A 25,582-nucleotide genomic window follows, 5' to 3' on the forward strand; every position below is an offset into this window, starting at 1 on the left:
TAATTGTGCAACTGACATGCTGTGAGTTCACACCCTACTTTATTTTTTACTCAGTTGCTCTTGTCCCTAACCCCTATAAACAAACACCAAAGTTATCTTTCTGTGGCAACATCTAAAAAAAATTATCCCAAGAAAAGACATCCATTTGATAAGCACAGACGTAACGTGTACTTTGACTTTCATGTTGCATTTAATAATGTGGAGTTATTCTGTTGTACTTGAAAAATGGTTACTAAATATTTGCTTGGTTTTGTGTCTTATCACAGGCCAGTTCAGCTCCTTCAGTGTGTGCATAACCCTGACCACACAGACTGCAGACTTTGCACCAACACCACAGCAGCTCCATGAAACGGAGTCCTCCACACTGCAGAAGACTTTCATTATTTGTGTGTAAAGCTGGAAAAGATGTGGCTACATAGCTTAGAGTGATAAATAGTAGCGTGGTGTGTACAGAGTCCATAACCAGAAATCCTTGCTGTAATACTAACAGCCAAATAGCAGGAGATGATACTTTTAGGTGTGATTACTGTACACACGCACACAGACATGCTATTTCAGAGGGGCCGGGGGCGTGTTCAGTGATTGAGGGCAAATGCTTTGCCCTGGTTTTCTCCCTCCTGTAGAGCTCCCTTTGTGCCCTGAGCCCCAGAGCAGGGATTCCCTGGGGCATGCGCAGAGAAGAAAGAGACTTTCCAGCAGAGGTGGAACTTGCCGGGATCAGTGCTTGGCTTGCTCCCCACTGGAAGGCCAGATGGGAAGTGACTGGAGCATCCTACGCTCTCCCTGCATCCCAGTGCAATGTCCCCCAGAGGGGAACATTGCCCAGTGACACGTGATATAAATGATGTTTCCCCCAGGGACTGTGGCACCTCTGAGCAGGTAAAGCAAGCGATGGAAGAGGCACCTTTTAATGGGCATCACAGTGAGTGACTGGTGGGGAAATGGCTGAGCTGAGCCAAGAAAAGACCAGAAACAGATCAGAGGGTTGCCAGCATCTGTCAGAATGTGTTGAGTGTGTAGCTGGGGAGAGAACATAGCAAGACTGACTCAGACAACCCCGTTAAAATCCTACTGGAAACACCGCTGCAGTTCAAATTACATTTTATTCTTAATATAGCAGTAAGCATAAGCCTTCCAACTTCCATAAAAGGTCCCTCAGGCCACAGCTTGGCCATTCACTGGAACAGGGACAAACATCAAAAGGTTGCCACAATAAGGAGTCTCTCTTAACCTCAGTTTCTGAGGTGAAAGGTGATGTCTTGCAGTGGGTGTATAATTCACAAGCATGGACATGCCATAGTACACCATAACAGCACATTTCATGATTTCCTTTGATTTCTATTTTGCCGGTCTCATATGTGTAGTCAAGTGCAGTGTTTACAACAAAACAAAGATCTGAGGCCAACCTGTGGCTGCGGCTGTAATGCCTTTGTGCAGTGCCACTGACACTAAGAGAACAGAGCAGGCTTTGCTACAGATATACTCCTAGGCGTTGCAGTGCCAGAGTAACCAGCAATTGCCAATTTATTAGGCAGACCAAGGTTTCCATGATCCCACAGGCAGAAGGTTAAAATGGTGTATGTTTTAGTGACTACCCAGAGTGCAAATGATCTTTAAGGAACTACACAAGCTGGTGTAATTTCAAGCACCTCTAGATAAACCTTTTCTCTGTAATACACAGGTCTGCACTGAGCATAGCTGGATCACATCCAAGACCTTGCCCATAATATTTACATTAAGTGAAATGTATTTTTATTTGCACTCTGTTATGTAACTACTTAGATGCATCAATGCAGGCACATACGAATACTTTCAAATAGGTTATTTCTGACTATAGGTCAAGAGTTTGTCTTCATGCTCACTTTTGTACCTCTTCTGTTTTAATATAAAAGTTGTCTGTAAAATCGAGATCCATAATAAAATTGCCGATAGCAAATATTGTTAATTCAGTTTGACATTCTACTTAACTTCACACTGAACATGAAAATAAGACACTTGCTAAAAATAACTCAGAAATTCATTCAACATATGAAACTCTCCATATACCCACCCAGGAAAACAGACAAAGGCCACAGTGCACATCCTCCCCAGACTGTATTCTCGCTACCTTGCTCTTCATCTTATACAGAGAAGTCATTGTGTTTGTAGGTCGCTAGAAGTGAAATGTCCTGTGTCTTCACCTTGAACACAGACATCCATATATATATGTTGTTCTCAGCCATATGAGTTAAGAAAGATGACTGTTCTTATCAGTGGTTATATAGTAAAATGTTAAGAAGCAAATCTGTGTTTTTGAAAGCTGAGGTGCACACTTAATACAGGCAACTGTGCTGGTGTAAATGACAGCTTTGTAACACAGGTGGTTGGCATGAATGTTGTCCTAGCAAAAAGTCTTTTAAAGGTATGTAAAATGACACATCTTTACAGGGAAACTTGGCAATAAACACAATTAATGTTAGGGAAATAATTTGAACTTGTGATTGCCTGGTTTCTTTCTGACTGTTTATTCCACTGCCAAGGGGGGCTACAAATTTTGTGGATTTGCAGGTGGATGTATTGGGAAGAGGGTGCAGGACACTAATGGCTCATTTGCTTTTCCTCTTATTAGCATTTGCAAAGGGAGAAGAGTCAGCCTAAGCAGTGTAGCTATCCCACTCTCTGGATAAAACTCAGCCCCTTTCCCCAGTACCACTCCCAAGGCCCACAGAGCTTGGTGTCATCTACTGTGTCCTGCTGCTTGCCCTTAAGGAGGGAGCATTAATGTTGGCCCACTTTATTTATTAGTACAGATGCACTATAGGTGTACATCTGGCCCACTAACACACACTCAAGTCTGTGCTGCTCAGATGACATACATAGCAGAACATGAGTGAGCTCATTTCCAGCAAGCATTTTATCCATGATATCCACATTTGAAACGCCATGCAGACATGCTCTACCACACAAGTATAATTCCAAATCCTATTGCTCTGCTGAAAATTTATAAACCAGAAAACCTCCCAAACCAATACAAAGTGCCCTGAATTTAGAAACTAAATAAAAGGAAAAATAATCTGTGTTTTTTCCACTACATGAAAGAAATGTTTCTTTATATAGTTTGAAACATATTGGGTTTTGAAAATACGCTTTAAATCTGATAAAGCTAACCTCTGTCACAACTTGTTCCAAGATAAATGGCTAGTTTGTGCCCCAGGCAAGCATTGCCAAGGAGCACTGCCCAGAAACCTGAGAGGAATCTGAATTATTGTGTGATAAGGTGATATCAATGTTATGCACTCCCAGAACCACACAGCACTTTGAAGGCTACTTCTATGACCCTATTACCACAGCATTGCTTCTCCTGCTGTCTTTGATGTACTTAACCTGACAAGAACCTATACTTATTAAACTTCCTTTTGAGATTAGGAAACGAAATACAGATTGATTTGTTCTCCTTGCTAGCCATTGTTTGGCCTTGTGTCAGCCTCTCCTAAGGTCAGAAGGCTCACTAGGATGGGGTGCAAATGGCCTGAACTCCACTTAGGGCCATACGCCTCTGGAATCTCCCTGCAGTCACCCATCAGGGACCACTAGCTCTCTCCATTGCTTATGTGTATGGACATAGGTGAAATTAATAACTGTGACTACAGGCCTCCATTTAAAATAACAAGTCTCGTGAGTCTAGAGAAGAAACTGAAAACTGGAAATAAAGGTTTAAACGTGTCAATGGCAATAAACCTTACCCTCAGCATTTTTTTTTTCTTTTAAAGCTTCTTTTTTAAGTTATTATGCTGATTTTTTTTGAGTCCAAAATTCTTAGTGCAGTGCCTGTAAAAATTTATGGAGAAAGTCGGGGGGTGGGGGGGGGTGGGGTGTTGATTTTTTTTATATGCGTATTGGCAGCATATAGCGCAATGGATCTGCATTCCCCTGGACACTGGCAATAGGGGAGTGGTTTTGGATGGGACCCGACGTAGCTGCAGCACTGCAGTCAGTCAGAGGCAGAAGTTTCCCCTTGCTTGATTTGGGTTTGATTTGGGCTACTCTTCCTCCGTGTACCTGGGAAGACTCTCTGATACTCAAAACAGTGACCCTCAGACACCATCTTACATAAAAGAGCTCAGTAGAAAGAGTAGAAAAATGAGATCAAACCTTGAGGTAGGAAACCCCGTGAATAGGCTGCATCTCAGAACCTCTCTCTTAATAACAACATCATTTACAGGCTTAAGACAACAATTCATGTCCTCATCAAGAGGCTGATCCTTCCTATTAAATAGTTTGAAAGAAAACACTTTGCATGTAAAACATGAAGGCTGGTGAAAAGATAAAAAATAGTGTAGCTGAATGACAGAAGCAAAACTGCAGTAAATACAACAGGAGCTGCAGTAGCAGAAGAAAAAGATATATAAAAGATTTAGCTATGACAACCATGCTGCCTACATACCTATGACCATGGAGTACACTCCATCTGCCCGTCCTTAAAATCAAAGGGCTGGATTCAGCATTTGACTAAGCCACAGAGAGCTGTGCAGGCTTAAGCAGTCCCCATGCAGCCTTTTCAGCTTGCTCCTTTATCTTGTAGCAGCATCATCCCTCTGTTCTGCCAACAAGAAATGTTTCATGAAACTCCTGATGAACCAGGACAGGCAAATGGTCTGGGATAATATTTTTTCCCCTGCTTGGAGTAAAAAGAGATTATATCTAGCTGGAAAAAAGAAAAAAAAAAAAGCCAATCAATGGGAGTATTTTGCTTCAAACCACATGTTTATTTTCATCACTGCTTTGTGCAGTGGGAGGGGGCAGCTGCCTGCTCGCAGATCTTCCTTTCTCCTGGGTCACTGCTTGCCCAAATCAGAAATGCCCAAGAAGGACATACAGCAGCATCTGCTTCACACCAGCACATTTCACAGCAATACAGCTACTTTAACCCTGATTCATTTCACTGCTGGCATTTGGGTGTGCATTGAGGGAGAGTAGAGTGGAGAGGGTTAAAATCCATACTAAATACTTTAGATTTTAGATCATTTAAGAGTAGTCACCTGATTTTACAGACTTTCTCTATAGTCAAAGGGACAAATCAGGCACCTCCTGGAAGTGGTTATCCCACTCTGCACTGGTGGGGGTAAGACAGTAGGGATGATGTGCACTCCAGCAGAAGCTTCTTATCTCTCTCCACTGACTATGAAAGTTGCCTAGATTATTAGCTCAAATTTATAAAATCAGCTTCCAGGTGGCCAAAGTTGCATAAAATAAATGCCAAACATAAAATGTTTCCTTGTGAGAAATATTCCTAAACAGAAAATGACATCTAAACATCCTCTTACGTAGGAGATGAAAGGTTTTTGCAAAACATTTAAGAATCGTAATTTCACAATCCATTTTCTGAGTATGTAAAGCCACAGTTCTAAAACTTGCTAGCTGTTTCAGGAACTGACTGGGTAATAATGCCGTCTTTCAAACACATCCAATGCAGTCAGTTAGAAAATCTGGCATTGTACTAAAGAAAAAAAAAAAAGCTGTTATTAATCTGCTGCCTCTTTTTCATATGTTGTTTTCTGTTGACTGCTTCCATTTTCCAGACTGAAACCACGTTTGCTTGCTTTAAGGTTTTCTTTTTGTGCACATGCTGTACTTACAATTTTTTTTGCCAATTTAGTTCCAGAAGCACAGTCAAAATTGCCTGATGCCACCATGGCAAAAATCTTACCATTTCTTTCCTATTGTCTAATGGAGTAAAAATGCAAGAGGTGTAAATTATAGTTACACTTTAAATAGCTTAAAGTGTAGCTTAAATCTTTTTTTCTCTTACTGAAATTGAAAATCCAGAAATTAGTTAATATAGGAGTTATGCTAAATGGCTTGCACAGGACTGGGACAAACTCCAGGGAAAACCTTTTTTCCATTGCTACTCGAAATACTAATCAAATCAATAGCACTGCATTGCAATTAGACCTGGGACTTCTGCAGCCGAGGTCTGAACCTTAGGAGCTTGAGCAAAAGGTGTCCTGTCTGAGAACATTAGCAAAATTACATTCTGTCTGGGTCGGACACAGAGGGGATGTATAATTCATTGAACAGTCTGTTAGAGCTGCATTGGGATAGACAACAAACTTCTTGAGGATGAGCCCTATGCAGAGCCATATTTTTGTGCTATAATATGCTACATACATTAGGTGACCAGAAGGAGCCAGCTTAACTTCCCCTGAAGTCAGATTTTCAACATCAGTATGTGGCTATGTGTTTGGTTTACAGCAGGAAAACATTAAGAAAAGACTAAGAAGGGGTCTAGACAGAAATAAATTATATAAATAAACAAAATATTAATACAGATAATAGCTCATTCCTTACACTAAAAATATTACTAAAAATAGGAAGCAGGAAGACGGTGGCAGTTCCCACAAATTTTTATCAGAGGCTCATAAATTTCATGAGTAATATCAGACACTTCTGATATATGATATGTGGGGCTGTTTCACATGAAGAAGTGAAATAATAACATACGGCTTGATAAGTTTAAGCGAGTCCTGGGATGCTTGAATTTTTTTTTCATTAATCAACTACATTTTTCTTTGAGCTGTAACTGTATTGAATGCATTATGTAGATAGGGATTCATTTCTAGGGCAAACAATTTACTCTTCAGATTTGAGATTTCCTGCCTGAATGGGAGGAATGATAAACTGATATTTTAAAATTGTAAGATCACGACGGTTATCATAACATCTAAGCTGATGGTATGGATACTACAGCTGTTCAGTTTCATCCTATATCATGCCTCTAGTCTTCAAATTGTGCTTTAAGCTAATGCACCCTTTGCAGAGAGGCACTAGCCTCACACTCTCTGGTAAAATGAGGTGATGAAGCATCCACTCTTCCCGTTGTAGGTTGTTCCAGTAATTACTCAGCACCATTGTACTTTGCCTATATTCAGGTTCTAGCAACTTCTTCTTGTATCCTGTGCTACAGATCTTTTCTGATGTGGGGAAGGGCAGCTTTTCCTGAAAGGAATTCTTAATCCAGGCACTTCTCACTCTCTTTTTTGGGTGAATTAAAGAGATCAAGTTTTGTAAACATTTCAGGGTGATACATTTGCTAGAATCTGTGACTTTTTACTTCACCCTCTCCCATTCTTTATTATTCCTGTAGTGCAAAGAGACATCTTATATCCGCCATGGCATGTTGACTATTGGATGAGACTGACATAGCTACACTGAATTTCAGTCCCTGCTTGTATTGTGTTTATCACTGATAAGTCATAGTAAAATGATTACAGAAGGGTAATGGTTTGTTGGAGTAAAGTCGAGAGGCAGATTCTCTACTGCTGAAAACCAACTCGTTTGTTAGTCTAACCAGCAGAAGTGGTTGTGGTCAAAATACTCAGCTGCAGGGAAATTTCAGGGAACCTCTCTTTCAAGTATAGCTTTCATTTAATCTATTTCACACATTTTTTTTTTCATAACATAACATCATGACATCAATTAACACATTAGAGTAGGCAAGATTTTTTTTTCAAACTTACACCAGAATACTTTCTTATTATTCTACCATGGCTAATTGATTACAAAATGACCTTTCACATTAATTATTAGCCCAAACATTCTAGCTTAACAGAACTATAACAAGTTGATTTTTCTTTTCTAATTCAAACATTTTGCCACTCCAACTTTCTTGAGAAAAGGAATTTCTACATAGCAGTAAATACAAATGATGTGTTTCAAGCTTTACTTACCAGCTTTCCTGAAAACCAAAAAGATCTCACCAGCATCAACATATCACTATCTCAATTTACCGAGAGAAAAACAACAATCCTGCATGTTAAACACCTCTTTACCAATGTCTGAGTTCTTTCCTAATCTAAACACTAAATTAATGCACAGAAAGTCATGGAAACATAGCTGTAGACCTGCTTATGCTGTATAGTCCTCTTTAACTCCCTAACCCTGCTCAAATGCCACATATGTTTCATCTGACCATAATTCTATTCATTTTTCCTGTTTATGCCTAGTTGCTACTCAGTCCTCCAGGAAAACAGAGATGCCCATAAGTAAACTAGATGGAAAGCACAAGTATGTGGGCTGTGGGATAAAACTGAACATTGAAGTCAAAAAGAGATGATTGACATTTGAAAGAGGAGCAAAATCACTTAATATTCTGTGTCCTTTTGGTGTGGATTGCTTGTGTTCAGTCTCACAATATTACCTTAAAGTAAGTGGCACATAGATAATTTATTGGGAGATGACTGATTTTGAGCTGGGGATTTACAGCATGACAATTTGTGTCAGTGCAAAAGTAATTGCTTTTTAATTATGATGTCAAAAATTATACACTCCCACAGCAGAAATACACCATTCTGTATTTCTAAAACTGCCACTCTTTTCATTGACATTATGTTCAATATGTTCAGGAAAGGTTACTTTGGCCAAGTCTTGGCATGATAAAGCTTGATGTAGTAAATTAAAAATGGGTAGGAAATTATTTATATATCTCCTTCTGTACTGTTTTCAGCAGCAGGTGAGTTGCACTAAATATTAATGGCAGCAAAAGTAGAAAGTGTCTGGGCTGTCCTGTGAGCTGATAGGAACGTACTAGTCCATAAACCCACAGTAAAGTCTGTTGCAAAACATCCCTAGTCAGAGATAAGAATGTCATCATTATTATTATTACCTGAATTCAGTTAAAAAGTCTGTTTAGTATTGACAGGGATATTCCAGTTAATCGTTACTGAAGATGAAACCAGCCTTTTGTGCTTCTTCATCCCCAGTTCTGAGTCCAACTAGAAACAGTCCGGCCACTGCACCCTTGATGTAGTGACTATGCTACAGCCTGGCCCATGGTGCACCACAACTGGAGATGGACACCATTTCGAAGAGCAGTGCTGGCAGTGGAAGACTACCCAGAGAAGGAGAGTATCAGCGATTACCTGAGCCTGTTCGAGCATCTCAGACCTGAGGAAGGGCAAACAGGAACCACTGCAGAAAAAATCCCCCAGGGGCTGGATAGGAACTCTGTCACCAGAGACTCAACATTTCCCAGAAATAAAAAGCTGGAAGAGGCATGAAGAAATATGATGTATCACTGGTAGTGGTGAATTTTAATTCCTGGTGTGATTGTTGGGATTTTTGGTTACCCCTAAGAATACATAAGCCTTAAAAAAGGTTAATGCTTGGAAAAAAGTATGCAATCTCTGGAAGGTGTCACTGAGCATGCTGCAGCCGTTAACTGCAGTCAGAAGAGAGTGGATTAGCTAGCTTCTCTGACTGCTTTCCTATTTAGCACCCAGCAAACACCCACATTTTTGTGATGCTCAGCATACTGGCAGATGCGGGGAATTTAAATCCAAATTCAGTGCTTGAATGAAATATTACAGATTTATGGGTAATATGCATGTATTAGTAATTATGATAACAGAAAAGCATAATCAAGATGTAAAGAACTTGTATGAGTGTAATTACAGTTTTCCCTGACATGGATATAGTATCTCAACACAGGTCTCAACAAAACTACAGCTTTTGTTACCAACTGAAACAGTACAAACTCTTCCCTGTAGAAAATGGTGTTTCTTGGGATGTTCCTGCCTGTAAAATTCACAAGATAGCCCCAGGTAAAGGTTCTTTTCCTGAAAATACTACTGGCAATTTTCTGGCAGTAGTACTAAGCAAGTAAAGGGTGAGTAATGTTGGATTTTGACTTGTCAGCTTCAGGTGTAACTTTTTAATTTTCTGCAGACAGGATCAACATCAGCAGGTTCTGTGGACAAAATGCTGCTTTTAAGCCATGGGGTTATTTCATGTGTTTTGGGTAAGTCTTTTGTGGAAATAGCACAGGAATAACAGAAACTCAATCTACGACCTATAGCAACTTGGACAATAGCACACTTCTATGGCTCTGAAATGCCTGCATCTCACAAAAAATTCAATTTACAGACATTAATCCTTTGGATTTGGCATCTTTAGATTAGATATAAGGAAGAAATTCTTTACTGTGAGGGTGGTGAGGCACTGAAACAGGTTGCCCAGAGAAGCTGTGGCTGCCCCCTCCCTGGCAGTGTTCAAGGCCAGGTTGGACGGGGCTTTGAGCAACCTGGTCTAGTGGAAGGCCCTGCCCATGGCAGGGGGATTGGAACCAGATGATGTTTAAGGTCCCTTCCAGCCCAAATCATTCTATGATTCTGTGATTCTATGGTTCTATGATTCTATTCCTTACAGTGGCAAGCATAAGCCAAGTTCAACTACAAGCCATATAAAAGGGATTCACCTCCATCTCTGGGAGCTTCCTTGGAGCATGGTGTTTTGTCTCTAAGGTAGGATGGATATTGCAGACCTGCTCAGCTGTCAGCATAGTCTGAAGTTTAACTCAATGGTAGGGCCAGGGAAGATATTTCTTTAGCGCAACATAGAGGTTTGAGTGATTTAAATGTGGATGTAGAAGACATGAAACTTTTTGAAATGTGCAGAAAATTGAAGTCACTGCATGTGCATTTTAAAAGTCTGCACACAGTGATGGCCAGGATTTCCAGCTTGCTTCATTTGCTGCATCCATTACTCATAGATTTTGAGATGCTGACCACAAAAGAGGCACATGAATTTCCTTGTGGGTGAAAAACGGTATTTTTCAAACACTTTTTCCAAGCTGGAGCTTACCTGGCGGCTCACCAGTAATAATGCCTTCATCAGACAGACTTCACTGCATACTAGCACCTCAGTGGGAGGTCTCTACAAATCTCAGTGAAGCAAGCTGGTTTCTGGAAAGAGCAAAGAAAGCTTTGTTCATATGTGCTGCTCATTGCCAGACGGATGTATATCCAACGTGCAATAAATCAACTTGGTAAAAGAAGAGCACTGATAATTGGTTTTCTACGATGATTTTCAAAGGAGGTTTCTTTTACACCGCCAGCCTAGAGCCCCTGCAGCCCCTGAATGGTCTGCACTCCAGTGCACCGCTCAGATTGAGCCCATTATATGTTGTTTCTTATGCACCAGCAATATGTGGGTTTGGTGATTTAGTACCATATGAAGAAATGGCACACAGTAGAAGGAGCACTCCGTATTTTCCATCAGAGCTCTGAAGCATAATTCAGCTACTTCTAACTCATCAGCTGATGGATCAAATCCAAAGATTGCTGATTCCATGAAAAAATATTTTCTTATTCAGAGTTCAGAGGTGAAGTTTTAGACCCTATTGATTGACTTCTGAGGACCAGAGGCATTTGGAAACACTTATCACCCCAAATACAGGAGAGAAAATAGGACCGTAAGATTGTCTACTCTCAAAGGGGTGTGGTGGTGTGCTCCCCCTGCCCCCCACCCCCACTTAAGCCATAACCACTACTGGGGGTTGTGACGGCTGCATCCAGCTCACTCTGGACTTTGGGGAACAGATGGCAACATGGTAGCCAAGGGCTGTCTGGAGCAGTGAGCCAGATGTCTTTCTGGTATGCAAATATGACTCTAAGTCAATTCTCTTACTGCATAAGCAGTGGACACCCTGGGGCCCACTGAGCTCTCCTGCATGGCAGCAGGCTGCATGCCACGATCTCCCCTTAAATAGGGACGCTTGTTGAGGTTACTCCTCAAGGTTGAGAGATTCCTTGCTGCTACAAATTCTTGGTAAATGATTAATAGCGTGCTGAACTTTGAAATCCTGATACAAAGGATTGATTGTGCACATATATAATTGTTTAGACATAAACTGGTGTTCAAGTCTGGGACTAGGAGTGGATCCAGCCACACCTAGACTCCTCTCTGAGAAGGAGTTTAGGATGTAAGGAGGACCTTTCTGAACCTCGTGACTCAACAGGAGGGTCTCCTTGACAGTTTTAGCTGACCCTGTCCTCTATGTAGTAAATATCAAGTGAACCTTGCCATCGAATCTCGTTAAACCGCTCTCACATTTACTATCAAACTTTGTTAAATTGCTGTTGCATATCAATAAACATATTGCTACTTTTATGAGTGAAGTGCATCACTGCATCCGTGACAAGGCGTTCCTAGCAAACAGCAGATATGTTGTAGTCTCTTGCATGCCTGCAATTGGTAGATGAAATCTGAGGTGACTGTGATGAGCAGTAACTCATCATAGTTGGTTGCAGTAATGAGAACATTTAAACTAGTGGGAACATGCCTAAAGAAAACAAACATTTCAAGTGTTACTACAAACAGTGAAGTCTGTTTCTGTACTTAAATTAGGAAGGATATTGTGACATGATAGCAGCCACTGGATGAGACTATTGCTCACTATCAACAATCAGTGTGAGCTCTGGGCTACAAGGGAGTGGCACACTTAAGAACTTCCCATCATCAACCAAAATCAGGAGCAACCAGCCCAGGAGTGGGAATAACACTCCATGATAACTGGATGTCATAGCCATAATACCAGCCAGAATAAATATGCCTGGATCTTTTTAGGCATGCAACTATTTTACATAATTTATATAGTTTATGTGAGCATATAATTTTAAGTTGTTTTTTTCCATACATTTCTGTTCACATGACTGGTTATATAATCTAATAAAAATGTTTTTAAGATGCCCAAAATTCTAAATTGATTTCTTTTGCTTGTACATTAAAGCTATTTGGTTGATTTAGTGAATAGAATAGATTTTCCACTAGACTGATAATTTTTACAGGGAAGTTTGATTAAGTTTATAGTCTGGCTCCGCACTACATATCAGTTCTTCCAGAAACTAGGAACTGGTTGGATTCCCACTTCATAATTGTCTGTATTGCTTATGTTCAGCCATACACCCAGATAAACAGTTCCAGTTTCTGGAGGAACTGAGCTGATACAAGTGTTAACATTTTGAGCTCTTGGACAGTGTAGGTGCTGGTGGGAGTCATTAAGGATTTACAAGGAGGGTGCTGTTACATTCAGACAGACTAATCAGAAGTTGCAGTGAAATTGCTAGATCCAGATCACTTGGCATCATGATGTTCCCAAGTGCGATACTATGGTGACTCAAAGAAATGAACAGTCAATCTGCAAATTCTGAAACAAAATTAATATTTAATGTAAGTCCAGAACTTGCATGCGCTTAAACTAGGAACAGATTTAGCCTACAGATTCTACCACTATGTTGACATAGCGCTGAGGGATATGGTGTAGTTGGGTACTGTCAGTGTTAGGTTAATGGTTGGACTGGATGATCTACAAGGTCTTTTCCAACCTAGATGATTCTGTGATTCTGTGATATAGTCTTGGCTGTTTTAGTCTTCTACCTCCGTTCCCCTGTTTGTAAAACTGAAATAATTTCAGTAACATGCATGTAACCATTCATTGACCAGCTCTGCCCAAGAACATGAATTCTACTTTCTGAACTCTGCAACTATGAAAACAAGAAAGAGCTATCTACTCAATAAAAGACTTCTGGCATATAACTTTAATGAGAAGTGTGACTGTAAATCTTTAAATTGTGTGATTTTTTTTCTCTCTGAATCTATCTTCAAGTACATGCAGCCTTGCATACACACATAAATGCATCTAAACTGTTGCACTTGTAAGAGTCAAAGGTTGCTAGCAAGAAATAAATTAACCTGTTATTTTCTCTCCCTGTATACCTCAGTACATTAACTTCTACACTGATTACTGGATGTTGCTAATCTCTGCTCTCATGTGACACCCCCTGCAGTACTGTGTCCATCTCTGGGGCCCTCAGCATAAGAAGTACATGGACCTGCTCAAGGAGATCCAGAAGAGGCCGTGAAGATGATCATGGGGCTGAAGAACCTCCCTTATGAGGACAGTCTGAGATAGTTGGGGTTGTTCAGCCTGAAGAAGAGAAGGCTCTGGGGAGACCTTATAGTGGCCTTCCAGTACTTAAAGAGGGCTACAGGAAAGATGGGGAGGGACTCTTGATCAGGGAGTGTAGTGTTAGGATGAGGGGTAATGGTTTTAAACTGAAAGAGGATAGATTTAGATTAGACATAAGGTAGAAGTTCTTTACTGTGAGGGTGGTGAGATACTGGAACAGGTTCCCCAGAGAAGTTGTGTCTGCCCCCTCCCTGGCAGTGTTCAAGGCCAGGCTGGACGGGGCTTTGAGCAACCTGGTGTAGTGGAAGGTGTCCCTGCCCATGGCAGGGGGGGTTGGAACTAGATGATCTTTAAGGTCCCTTGAACCCAAACCATTCTAGGATTCTAAGAATTTTTGTGTCTACACAGAGGATGAGTTCTCATCTACCAGACTTAGTGTAGTCATATTGTGGTCATATTGACTTAGGGGTCATATTGACCGGAGTGTTTGCTGAACTCATGCATCGGTTGTGTCTTTTATTCATGAAGAAGCCTAAAAGATATAACACTTCTTTGCATTAAAAAAGAGTGTGGAAAAGCAGAGCTGTTGACAGTGATTTTTTGTGCCTTTGCTACTTTCTTCTTTAGTCTTGTTTTCAGTTATTCAATTAATCCTATTTGAAAGCAGTTAATTATTTGACCACCTCTGGCTTACTGGTCAATAGTAATTTACAGTAGCTATTTCAAAGAATAAAATTAATCCTAATGATAGGCTATTAGACAGATTTACTTCTGAGTAGTACTTATGTAAGTCCAGAGGAACTTCATTAGTATTGAATAAACATATGTCCCTGAAAACCATGGTGTTCTTTGTAAATGGGTGGCCCTCCCAGAGGAGAACACTGGGCCTCTCAAGGAAAATACAAAGTTTTCAGATGCAAACGAGAAGGCAAATTCAAGTTTTAGTTTTAAGAGATAGGAAAGGTGGTATGAAGATTGGTGGTCTGTAGGAAGATGAGCTAATTTTCATCTCTAAGTAAATCTTGCACTGCTTCTAAAAACTGAAGCCAATATACTAATAGAAATGTTAGCTATACTCTTGCCAGAACTGTCTACAGGAGCAAGCATGGGGAAAATTCAAATGAGCTGTGCAGGCATGATCCAGTATCATCAGGTCCTAATAAAATCCTAAATTCAGGCATTAAGGTGACCTCAGATCTGCAGTACTAGGTACAAAAAAAAAAAAGGAAAAAGAGCAATGCCTACAGCTTTTAAGGGAAAGGGCTCAAAAAGCCAACAAACACCTGTCAGTCCAGGAGCTTGTAATGACTCACCAAGCCTCACTAAACCTGCTCTAATATAATTCTGGTTTGGGTTTTTTTTCCCATATGCCCCTGACTGATACTTCTTCTGTTCTTCTTAGAGACTAAGGCGACATAGATTTGTGTGATGTTCTTCTGGAGTGATCCTGGTTTATGTGTCTTCTTCTGTTCTTTAATTGCCACAAAGGACTATAAAACAACTTAGTACTTGAATATCCACCTGAAGATAAGGGATAGGTTCATAATGTCAAGCAAGAAATATTGCATATGATAGCAGTGGCATCTAGCTAAACATTGCTAGCTTTTGAAAAGGGAAACTCCACTGGAACTTCGTTTGGAAACATACTCCAGCTGGATGAGGAAAAACTACATACTCAGATTCTGAGAATTCTTTTTAATACCATGACAGCTTTGTTTTACTTTTGGTAATAAAATCATTGTACGTTAAAACAAGGTCTTTCCTCTTTTTTTTTTTTTTCCTCTGCATAATATAGCAACACACACTCTTCTTCAAAGTCTTTTACTTATGGGGATAGAATTATTTTTTTACGAGCCTCCCCTATACTCTGAATAAAATACACTGAAGTAGACATAAATCACCAGTCTCTGTTTTCTGTAAATTATATTTTTATTCATCACTAAGCATCACACCTACAGAATCTTGTGTGATCATTTCTTAGCATTTCTTTTTACACATACATTTTCTATTGTTTGAAAAAATAAGTCAACTTTACAAATGTAATTTCTATTAGTACTGCTCCCATTCCATTGCCAGGAACCTCTTCCTCCATTTTACCAATTCAAAGCACTTAAAAGTCATGGGTCACCCTTATGACATTAAGTTAGAATGCAATTTTTAAGGGAGTAATAAATAAGGGGGTCTTCATATTTGGCATTTGGCTTTTGAACTGCTGATGTGGACTTCTCTGTATTTTTAAGCCTTACTCATATTGGCAGGGATGGACTATTCCTTTATTTGAATGAAAGCTAAGATACTCACATTTTCATAGGATTCTGTGGGTTGTAGTATAAAAGAAATATCAAGCACAAGGACATTCAAGATGAAAACACTGGATAAGAAGACTTTGATTCCAACTGTGAACATTACCTCTCTGAAAACAGCAGTTTTCCTGCTTTTGTTTTTACACCCTCACTTTTGATTTTCCTTTTGCTTTATGTGTAAGTAACAGTTGGAAATTACCTTAACAACTGGTCCTCCTTCAGGCTTGGGGGGACTTCAGTAAATATCCTCCCAGTCCCCTGCCTAAGTAAAATCAGACACATCTAAGTGTTAGTGTTCAGAGCACAAAGCAGTTTAAGGTGGTGAAGAAAGCTGTGTTTGATTGAAATTTTAAGAAGAGTTCAGGCAGCAGAGTGTCATTATCTGGCTGGACTTTGGCCAGGACACCATCAGCTAACATCTTCACTCTTTCAGCTTTAACGACCCTGTACTACCAGCAACCTGATTGTTAACCCAAGTGGAGTGTTGTTAACCTAAACATTCCATCCGCAGCAGCGCATGCAGCCCCTAATGCTTTGCGTGAGGATTTTTTCAAAGTCATCTGAAATCTCACACAAACCAGCATCCCTTTTGTCCCAACTTTTCTCTCTCCACAAACTGACCTCTTTAGCTCACTTCTGTGTCATTTGCACATGTAAGTGAGGAATATAGAGTCTCTGAAATCAACATTTAACTGGAGTCCTTCCTATAGGAGACCAAGGTCTATAGGCTGCCACACATACAGACCAAAGACCATGTTCATACCTGCATTCATAAGAGACAAGACACAAAATTCCCTGGAAGCTTGCACTGCAGGGAAGAACTGCAGCCATCCTTTGGAGAGCCCTGTGGAACAAGGAGTAGGAACAGAGCTGCCATGGCACGTACATCTGTAGAGATTCAGCTGCTGTGGAATAGCCCAAAAGCAGTCCAAGATTTTCCAGGGAATCACACCACCCCTAAAGTGATTCTAGAAACCACATCACCTTCAGGCAACAGATGTAAAGGTGACTCATATTATTTAAGTACCATTCTATTATCTAAGCATACTCATTACATATAATTAGTGCACATATTACAGAAGCATAGAATACATTCCTGTTACAGATAATATTGTAATTTCTGAATTTTCAGATTCATCTTAACATCAAGCGTCCTGGCTGACTGGAACAATTCTCCTTTTCCTTGGCATGCACAAAGCACCACAGAGTGCTTATATGCGCACACTCACAGACAGTTTTCAACATGTTGCAGGCTCTCATTATATAATAAAGTCTCTTTGATGTGTCTGTTTGTTGCCTGGAAATCAGTGTGAGACTTCCATGGTCCACTGGGAGCTTCAGGTTAATTAGAGTCTATCATTTCTACATGGGGCCTGGAACAATCAGTGACTGAGGCAGCCATAGAGCAACAACTTCATGGGAAGTCTTCACAGTTCTTCCACCTACTCATTATCACTTCTTTGTATTAAAACACCTATTTCTAGTGGGATCAATAAGCAACTTTGGAAGAAGTTCTAGTAGTTGAATAAAACACGCACTTTACATGGATAGGAGTAGGTTTCTGGAGAAACCTGTTACATGAATCCTTGTTAAAGAGATAAGCTGGGCCCTAGCACATCCTTTTCTGCTAGTAGTAGCTTTACAAACAGGTAAAAAGCTTTGTGACACGTCCAGTCCCCTCTCTTTATGTGTGACCCTATGTTATCTCACGGTAGTAATGCCAATGGAAGCAGCAAGTGAGGCACCTGGATATCCTTTCGAAAACTCTAGGTGTTCAGTGTCTGATAACTCTAGGATCCTACTAGGATTCTTGCACTCTCCTTCTTTCTCCTCTCTCGCTCTTTGAAGAGAGGTGATGACTGCAGCCGGGTTTTAAAGTTCCCCTGCTCTTTCAAGGGAGGGAGCAGAAAGAAGCTCAAAGATGTTAGAACACAGGAATACCTACAGTGGTCTTGAGATTTGTTATACTATTTATGGTGCTAAAAGACAGGAGCCATGCAAGCTCCAGCCAGGGATGTGATGGTACCACCCTAGTGACAAGATTGCGAGTAACCTCTGCAGGCTGGAACCTGCTGAACTTCCCATCCTTGAAGCTGGATTTTTCCATTTGATCAATTCCCAAGCATGCTAATCAAAGTGGTATCACTCTTGGAAATAGCCTAGAGGAACAAACAATATAATGTATTGAAATGGAATGAAAACCAGGCAGAGGCATGGGTGAGGTGCAGCAGCTACCAACAAGTATTGAGCTGCCTTGCTCAGGGCGGTATCAGAAAGGAAAAATAAGGTAAAGGTGGAAAAGGGAGTGGAATTTATTATCTAGGTTCAGCTATGTCTACATGGATTGAGCACGGCTGTGTAAAATGTGTCTTGTCTGAACACTCAGTCTCTACTATGGTTGGTCAAATTGAGGTGAGGTGATATCAGGCGCTAGGTACTCATTGGCCCCCTCAGGGGAAGAGGAGGGTAGGGCTCTCCTGGAAGCAGGAAGGTTGAGTCACTCCGTTCTATTCTCCTACAAGTAGTCATGCAACATAGGAGATTAGATATGTAATGTGTACTGTCGCCGAAGTGGTAAATGAATAAAGAAGGTTGTAAAGGAACGGAAAGTCATTCAAATGAAATTGTGTGTGAAAGTGAGTAGGAAATACACTGCAGAAAATAATAAAAGAATAAAAACTTTAAAGTTAAAGGAGCTGAAATTTTACAGATTCTTAAGTAGTACTGCATTGCCAGAGCTATTTGCTGGGCATTAACAATGACTCCCCGTTTCCTAGTGATTATAAGGATACATCTAAAATTTTCTAGATAAGACTGTCATATATTAGGAGATAACTTTGGAAAAACTTTTACTTTCAAATTTTTCTCTCCCCTTTTTAAAAAAAAATTAATTTTTTGACTCTCCAAAGCTTGGTGAGAGTTTGAGAATTTGTGGGAGTATGTGGGGTTTGGATCCATCTAAAAAGATCATCCATAGTCTGAAGCAGTTACCAAATGTATAAGTATTCCATATTGTGAGAGCAGGGAAACTCCCTGAAACTTCTTTATCTCTGAAGCTAGAACGAGTTTCCTATCTTCAAAAGCCCTATCCTTCTTTCCAAGTAAATACTCAAATTATAATATCCAGGGTTGTCTGGAGAAACAAACTATATTGCCTAGAAAGTAAGCTACTTTTTCCCAAAGATAGTCCTAATAATTTTAAAATACCTAAAAGTTAGCTGGATGTTTTCAAGAACAAATACATGTAGTCCTTGTGCAGAATGATCTAATCATGAGGCATGTGAAGGGGAGCACTGGAACTCTGAAGACCTGTGTTTTGTTCCTGATTCAGCCACTGATTTTCTCCCCATGACTGTCAACATCATCCAGTTTTCCTATATCTCATTTCCCCAAGTGTAAAATGGAGCTGATTTTCCATAACTCAGGTTGATGTTAAAGCAGAGATCCTTATGTTTTCAGAATGGTAGGACAGAGGACTTGGACTGCACAGACAAATCCGTTCATTGTTTTCCTTCACTGTGTTCCTACATGACCTACTATAGAAGGTGTTAGAAAAGTCACTACCACCATTATTCCAAGTTATTCAAACATGAAATTCTGACACAATGACAACCGGCACACCTGGGGAAGAGAGGCACAGAATAGAGCTCAGCTGTGCACTTTTTCATAATGACCACAGATCCTAAGATGAAGAATGCCAGGAAATGTGTTAGTTATCCTAACCAGCTTGACTACAGAAGCATCAAAGTTATACTGACCTAACTGGCTCTGTAAATGCCCAGCAGAAAGCAACTTTTATGTAATTGCTGTCAGGTGATTGCTTTGTAGATGTAGGACTGAAACACAAGGCTTGGTAAGTGCAATGAGAACTTAGATGCACTTAGCCGTAGACCTGTGGTCTGTGCAATTATGGAAAAGGCTGTTCATGAAGTTAAACTCCAGATATATTTGCCTCAGACCCTGCTATTCTGAAATGTGCCCTTCTGAAGAGCAGCCAGAGCTATGTATCTATGGAGGTTAAAAATCTCATCCTTTGGGACAATTTTGAGATCTGCACTCCCACATTAGCCCACCTTCCAAGGAAAAAGGCTGCATGGAGATATCCTTTTTCTCCCGATGCTCCAAACTGTCCTTGTAGAATACTGGCACAACTGCATGCATCATAGGTGAAATGCACCCAGGAACTGAGATTGAGCATTGCTTTCCTCCTGCAAAGAGCCACATGTGAAAATAAAAGTCAGTCCTGAAAGAAAACAAGAAGATGAAGCATCAGAAATGTAATGCATCCCTGGAGAGGAGCGTGCTGCTCCCACACGTGGGTCCAGGTGCTGACAGTCCTGCACATGGAGATGTAACTCACAGCTCTGGAATCCCGAGCTGGAATTTGCTCTGGGATATGTCACTGCAAACTTGGTGTGCCTGGCTGGCCTGCTGCCACCCGGAGAGCAGTGCCTCCTGGCAACTCAGAGCCAGGTGGGTCACGCTTCAGGCAACAAAGTACGTACTGTAGTACTTGTGCAGGTAACAGCAGCTAAGGGTAGTTAGGATTGGACATTTTCCAAAACATCTGGAGCAATTGAGCCTCTTAAGCCAAGCCTGCCCAGTGCTCTGGTTGTGATTTGGGACTATTATACAGGTATACTGGATTAGATATTCATAATTAATTGCTAGAGTGTATGATTGCTTGAGCCAAATGTGTGCTCCTAATCCTTCCTCTGCATCTTTTGACTTTCTTATCTCAACTATCTGCTAATGTGAAGTGGTGTAGGCCAACACACAAAGTGTCTAGCAGCTGGAACTCACCTGCACTTTCAATACTTACATATCTACCTTAATAATAAGGATCTGGTAGTTAGTTTTCCACCCTGCTGGGCACCAGAATGATGGGATCTTCCAGCCTCCATAAGAGTTAGTACTGATGCCCCTTTTTACTGGAAGCTTGCTTTGCCGTGGGCATCAGTCTAACAGAATTTATCCTGCACAGTCTGGTAATACCTAGTGTTTCCACAGAGCATGCAGAGGCTGGAACTTCAGTAAGAAGAACATGCTTCTTTTTTTGCTATTTAGACTTGGTAAAATACAGATAAATCCTTCTCAAAAACAGTTTACCTGACTAATAGCAGCATCCTACATTCAATGTATTAGTCACATAGAGATTGCAATGTTGTAAGTAGCAAAAAAATGTAACTGACTATCATATGAAGTGCTTATGAGAGTCTCCAGAATACTGTCCTCTTTGAAATACTGTGGCTAATGCTGGAGCTGATACTGTGCCTTCTTCCCAACTCTGCCAAAATAATTTTTCAACCCCGTGTAAGAAGTCTTGATTCCTACTAACATGCAAAAAAAAATTTGTATGGTTAGTAGCACTTTCCTCCCTTATTGAGGACTTCCACCTAAATTTAAGTATTTTTGCTAAGTTAATTCTTCATTGCAAAGAAAGTAGTAGATACTAAATAATGGCAATGGCCTTTATTGCTGTAGCAACAAGACACAGCAGCATTAACATGCCCTCCCCAGACATGCTCATTTAATGAAAACGTGAGTATATATGACAATGAAGGAAAAGAGGAAAGTTGCAGGAGGCGAGTTACTCATAACATATTACAAATATTTTCTCAAATACTCTAGTAGTGAGATAATTTTAGAAGGGAACTGCCTATATTCTCCCAAAACCCAGAAATATTATCTTAATTTTCTAGAAATGTTCAGGAAAATTGTATTTCATGAAAGTTCAAGTTTCCCCAAGTGGACTACTGTAGTAGGAGACCATCCTTCCCAACCATGTGCCACCAGAAAGTGTAACTTGTATATTACATTTCTTCCAGCGGGAGTTTCAAATAGTAACAAAGCTCAGTTGTCATTATTTAGCTTTACATTTTCTAAAATCTCTATTCTTGTAGGGTTTGGATTTCCTTTTTTTAAAAATACAGATGAAGTCTAATGCACAGGAAAGTATTTATTAGTGTTATCCATACATAACGATAACAGAAAATGGAACCTCAAAAGAACATACAGGCAGTGTTGAGCACAAGTGCTTTAGCTGCTTGAGTAAGGGCCCCAGACCTGGGCCTATGTATGAACTTGCATAAGTCATTTTATCTCTGTGTCTCTGTTTACCTGCCAGAAGATGAGTATAACATGCTTCATACTACAGGAGAAAAGAAAAAATTGAAGTCTGCAAAGTTTTCTGACATCATTTGATGAGATTGGAAAGCTGAAGCTTTGCAAAATTATCGAAAAATCTGAAAATCTTGTTGCCCTTTATTATCATGATGATGAAAAACTAATGATAATGTAGTTCCCTATCAAAATGTTGCTTGCACTGGCTGAGAAAGGTGAAGTCTGCAAAGCTGCAGATTTTTAGAACTGCTAATAAGCAACACTCTACTTAGATCCTGTGAAATAGCAATCTTTGACAAAGACTTAGCACTTACAGAGAAATCTAGTTAAACACAGAGAGAGAGAGAATATTTTGTGTGTATTTTGAAGTTTATTTTTCTTAATAATTTTTAGGTCAAAAGTATTGTACATAACCAAGAAGTGCACAGCACTGAATTCATCACTTTGGCTAGCACAGCTCAAAGAGGGGCAAGGAGACTACTTACATACTTCTGCGTAGAGTACATAACATCCTTTGGTAACACCTGTGTAGCAATCTAAGTGCAAATAAAATCTGTACCATCTTCAACTATGTCAAGTGTACTCTCTGTGTATATACAAAATCAGAAAAATAAATGCCTTTTTTTCTTATATACACTATATAACATGAGAATAAAACCTGGAATAGTTTGCAGTAACTTAGATGAGACTGGACTTTCATGATACAGAGCTTTAGAAACACTTCCTCAGCATTTTTTGTCTTGCACCATTGTGATAAAAAAATTGCAGAAAGAAAGCAAGCTTTCTGGACAGTATTCCTCAGCCACCTTTTTCTGATCAATATAATCTATGTCTTCAACACAGTCTTGAGGACTGTGTTCTAGCTTTTTTTTGGTCACAGAGGCAGCTGCTGGAGTCTGAACAACTTCTTTTGCATGATGAGTTGTGTTACCTTTTGCAGGACCCACTGATGTTAGTAGGCTTGAGCCAGTCAACTTGAGATGAGCACTTCGTGGGCCTTTCCTACATACTTTAGATTTTAGGACACTTTTGGGGTCTTGACAGATCTGCTTCTGCTTCTTTAGGGATCGGGAGACTTGTTTCCAGTAGGATTTCTGGTTTTCTGCATACTGTGGACAGGTGGAAGGGTCTCCAGAGAACTCACACCAGAACTCTCTGTCACCATGCTTGCACTCTACGTGCACAGTAGCAGCATTCATTTCAGTCACTGCCCAGGTACACTCAGCATTTTCTTTGGTTTTAAACTTGCCTTTTGGAGATGCTTTGCCTCCTTTTGACTTCTGCCGGTTTTGATTTTCTTGGTTAGATTCAGTTTTGTCATTTTTTTTCCCCTTGTCTTCTATGCCTTGTCTTCCCTTTTTTCTTTCCTTTCCTTGTCTTTCACAGTTGGCTAGTAGCATCTGGGAGACCAGAATCAACATACAGAGAAGTCCAAAGCTTTTGATTCTCATGGTCTCTGTTTTGCTTGTTATCTGCTTTCAAAACAAAGAGAAAAACCAAAAACATAAAAACATTTTCACTCAATGCTGGACTCCATTTGACAATTGCAGTATTTTAGACATGGTATTGCACTGCTCTTTGGTACCTATTAAAATGATGTTAACAGCAAAATCTTCTGTCCTTTGTGTGAATAATAGAATCTACTAATCTAGAACCATTATGTATTATCCTTGAGAACTGTAGATGGCTATGGAGTAAGTCCTTCTGATCCAATGACTTAATTATCTATGCAATGTGGAACACAAGAGTCACTCCCAAGTCGTGGTGCTGCCCAGTGAGTGAGTTACTTTAATTAAAAATCTCTTCTGCAGTCAGAGAAGGAATTTGAACCTGGGATTTATCAATCTCAGCTGGATATCTTAAGTTATAATATATAAAGCAGCTGTTGCTCCCACGATCTCCCATTTTGTAAATGGCACATAAGTGATTTTGACTCCAACCTCTGGCTATTCTTCAAAAATATGCCAGACAGAAAGGAAACCATTTGGTTCAAGCTGAGCAAAATTATTTCTTAGGCGTCCTGAAATTGTCTTAATTCACTGGTTATGCCAGTATTTCAGTTTTCTATTGAAAAAAATAATGATAATAGTCTTTCCAGATACCAAAAAGTAACTATTGATGCATTCTTTGCTGCCTTGACTGCTAAACAAACAGAACTATCTTTTTGCTTTTGAAGACACCTGCAGTGTACTGGGCTGTGTCTAAAGCTGCCAAATTCAAGGGACAAATTATTAAGCTTATCCCTGCATCAGCACAGAGCTTCTCTTTATGAAGTAACCTTCAGGATCAGAGCATACTGTAATAGTAGAGGGTTTAAATCTGCCATTTAATTGGTTAAATCCTTAAATGTATTTTTCCGATGTTTCCATTATAGCCATTTCTGTAGCCAAATTTCTGTGTTAGAAAGCAGAAATTCATGTGTAGGCACGTTAATAAGGAACCTATTTCAACACTCAACTATCTGCAAATATCTCTAGTTACCTAAATTTAGAATCTAGAATACATAGGTAGCAGCAGATGTGAGCAGGTCCTACTTCTACATAGTTCTTACTTGACTTGCTTCATGCCTTATACTATACACAGAGATTTTCATTCCATAAAACCCTCTTTACAGAACATCATATAGTATTTACAGTTCTGTTGCAAATACATCAACTAATAACATTAGAATGAATAATGGTGTGACAGTAACCTGTTGCAAATGTAACAGTGCAAAAGTAAGACAACTAAAAGACATACCTTGCACAGGGCTTGGAGATATCCAAAGGCACCACCTGATGCAACTCCTCTCTTTCAAAAGAATTAGAGCTAGTTGTAAAAGCAGCGTGGTATTTATAAAGGCAGAGACACACCTTCAGGTCTCCAGCAAGACTTAAAAGACAATAGGATACTTCAGTGCCCTGTTCGTTTACCTCTGACACACCTCCTTGGAAAAGTGCCAGTTCTCATTCTTGGCACAAAAAACCCCACAGCTATGGTGGGGTGACAAGGTGTGTTTGTGTAAATTAGATGTTACTTTAGCCAAGTCCTTCCCTCTTCACGAACAACGATAAGAACTTGATTAGATCATGAGCTTCTCTAAAAGAGCTTTTCCCATCCATTGAGGGATGTATCCTGAAATACCCTCAACAAGTTGCACTACCATTGTGTTCAGCAGAATTTGGGTAGTAGTGTTCAGTGATTCCTTGTGAAATGAAAAGCATTCCACAAAGCATTTCAAAGTTACCTTTTGAGCATTTCGTTACCTCCTGTCACAAAAATGTATTGGAGAACATTTGAAAATCAAAATAAATCATTATTCTGCATTAAGGACAGTGTTCATTATGGTGAGATGGTCATAAGCACAAAGTTCAGAAACAAATTCAAACACCCTCAGAATTAGTGACTCTATGGACTCTGTAAGAGCTGAGATCAATTGCACAGCACTGATCTA

At 39.9% G+C, this 25,582-nt stretch overlaps 2 protein-coding genes across 5 annotated transcripts in view; one reads left to right on the forward strand and one right to left on the reverse strand.

The window, feature by feature from the left end:
• The window catches only part of CD38 (CD38 molecule), a 32,632-nt gene extending 23,653 nt beyond the window's left edge, over positions 1–8,979 (forward strand). For 2 of the 4 annotated variants that reach the window (XM_074865814.1, XM_074865818.1), the window contains one exon: positions 267–2,467. In XM_074865814.1, the coding sequence (XP_074721915.1) occupies positions 267–348 (82 nt within the window). In that variant the 3' untranslated portion in view covers positions 349–2,467. Of the gene's footprint in view, positions 1–266; positions 2,468–7,982; positions 8,098–8,738 lie in introns of those variants that run through there. The other 2 variants (XM_074865815.1, XM_074865816.1) reach the window with 2 other exon arrangements.
• A 13,895-nt stretch (positions 8,980–22,874) lies between these two features.
• Positions 22,875–23,600, reverse strand: FGFBP1 (fibroblast growth factor binding protein 1). Its single transcript, XM_074865047.1, has one exon. The coding sequence runs from the start codon at positions 23,598–23,600 to the stop codon at positions 22,875–22,877; it is 726 nt and encodes a 241-aa protein (XP_074721148.1).
• Positions 23,601–25,582: the final 1,982 nt, after the last annotated feature.

The sequence above is a fragment of the Strix uralensis genome, chromosome 4 (genome assembly GCF_047716275.1).
Source record: "Strix uralensis isolate ZFMK-TIS-50842 chromosome 4, bStrUra1, whole genome shotgun sequence".
In the NCBI taxonomy this organism is placed as follows: Eukaryota; Metazoa; Chordata; class Aves; order Strigiformes; family Strigidae; genus Strix; species Strix uralensis.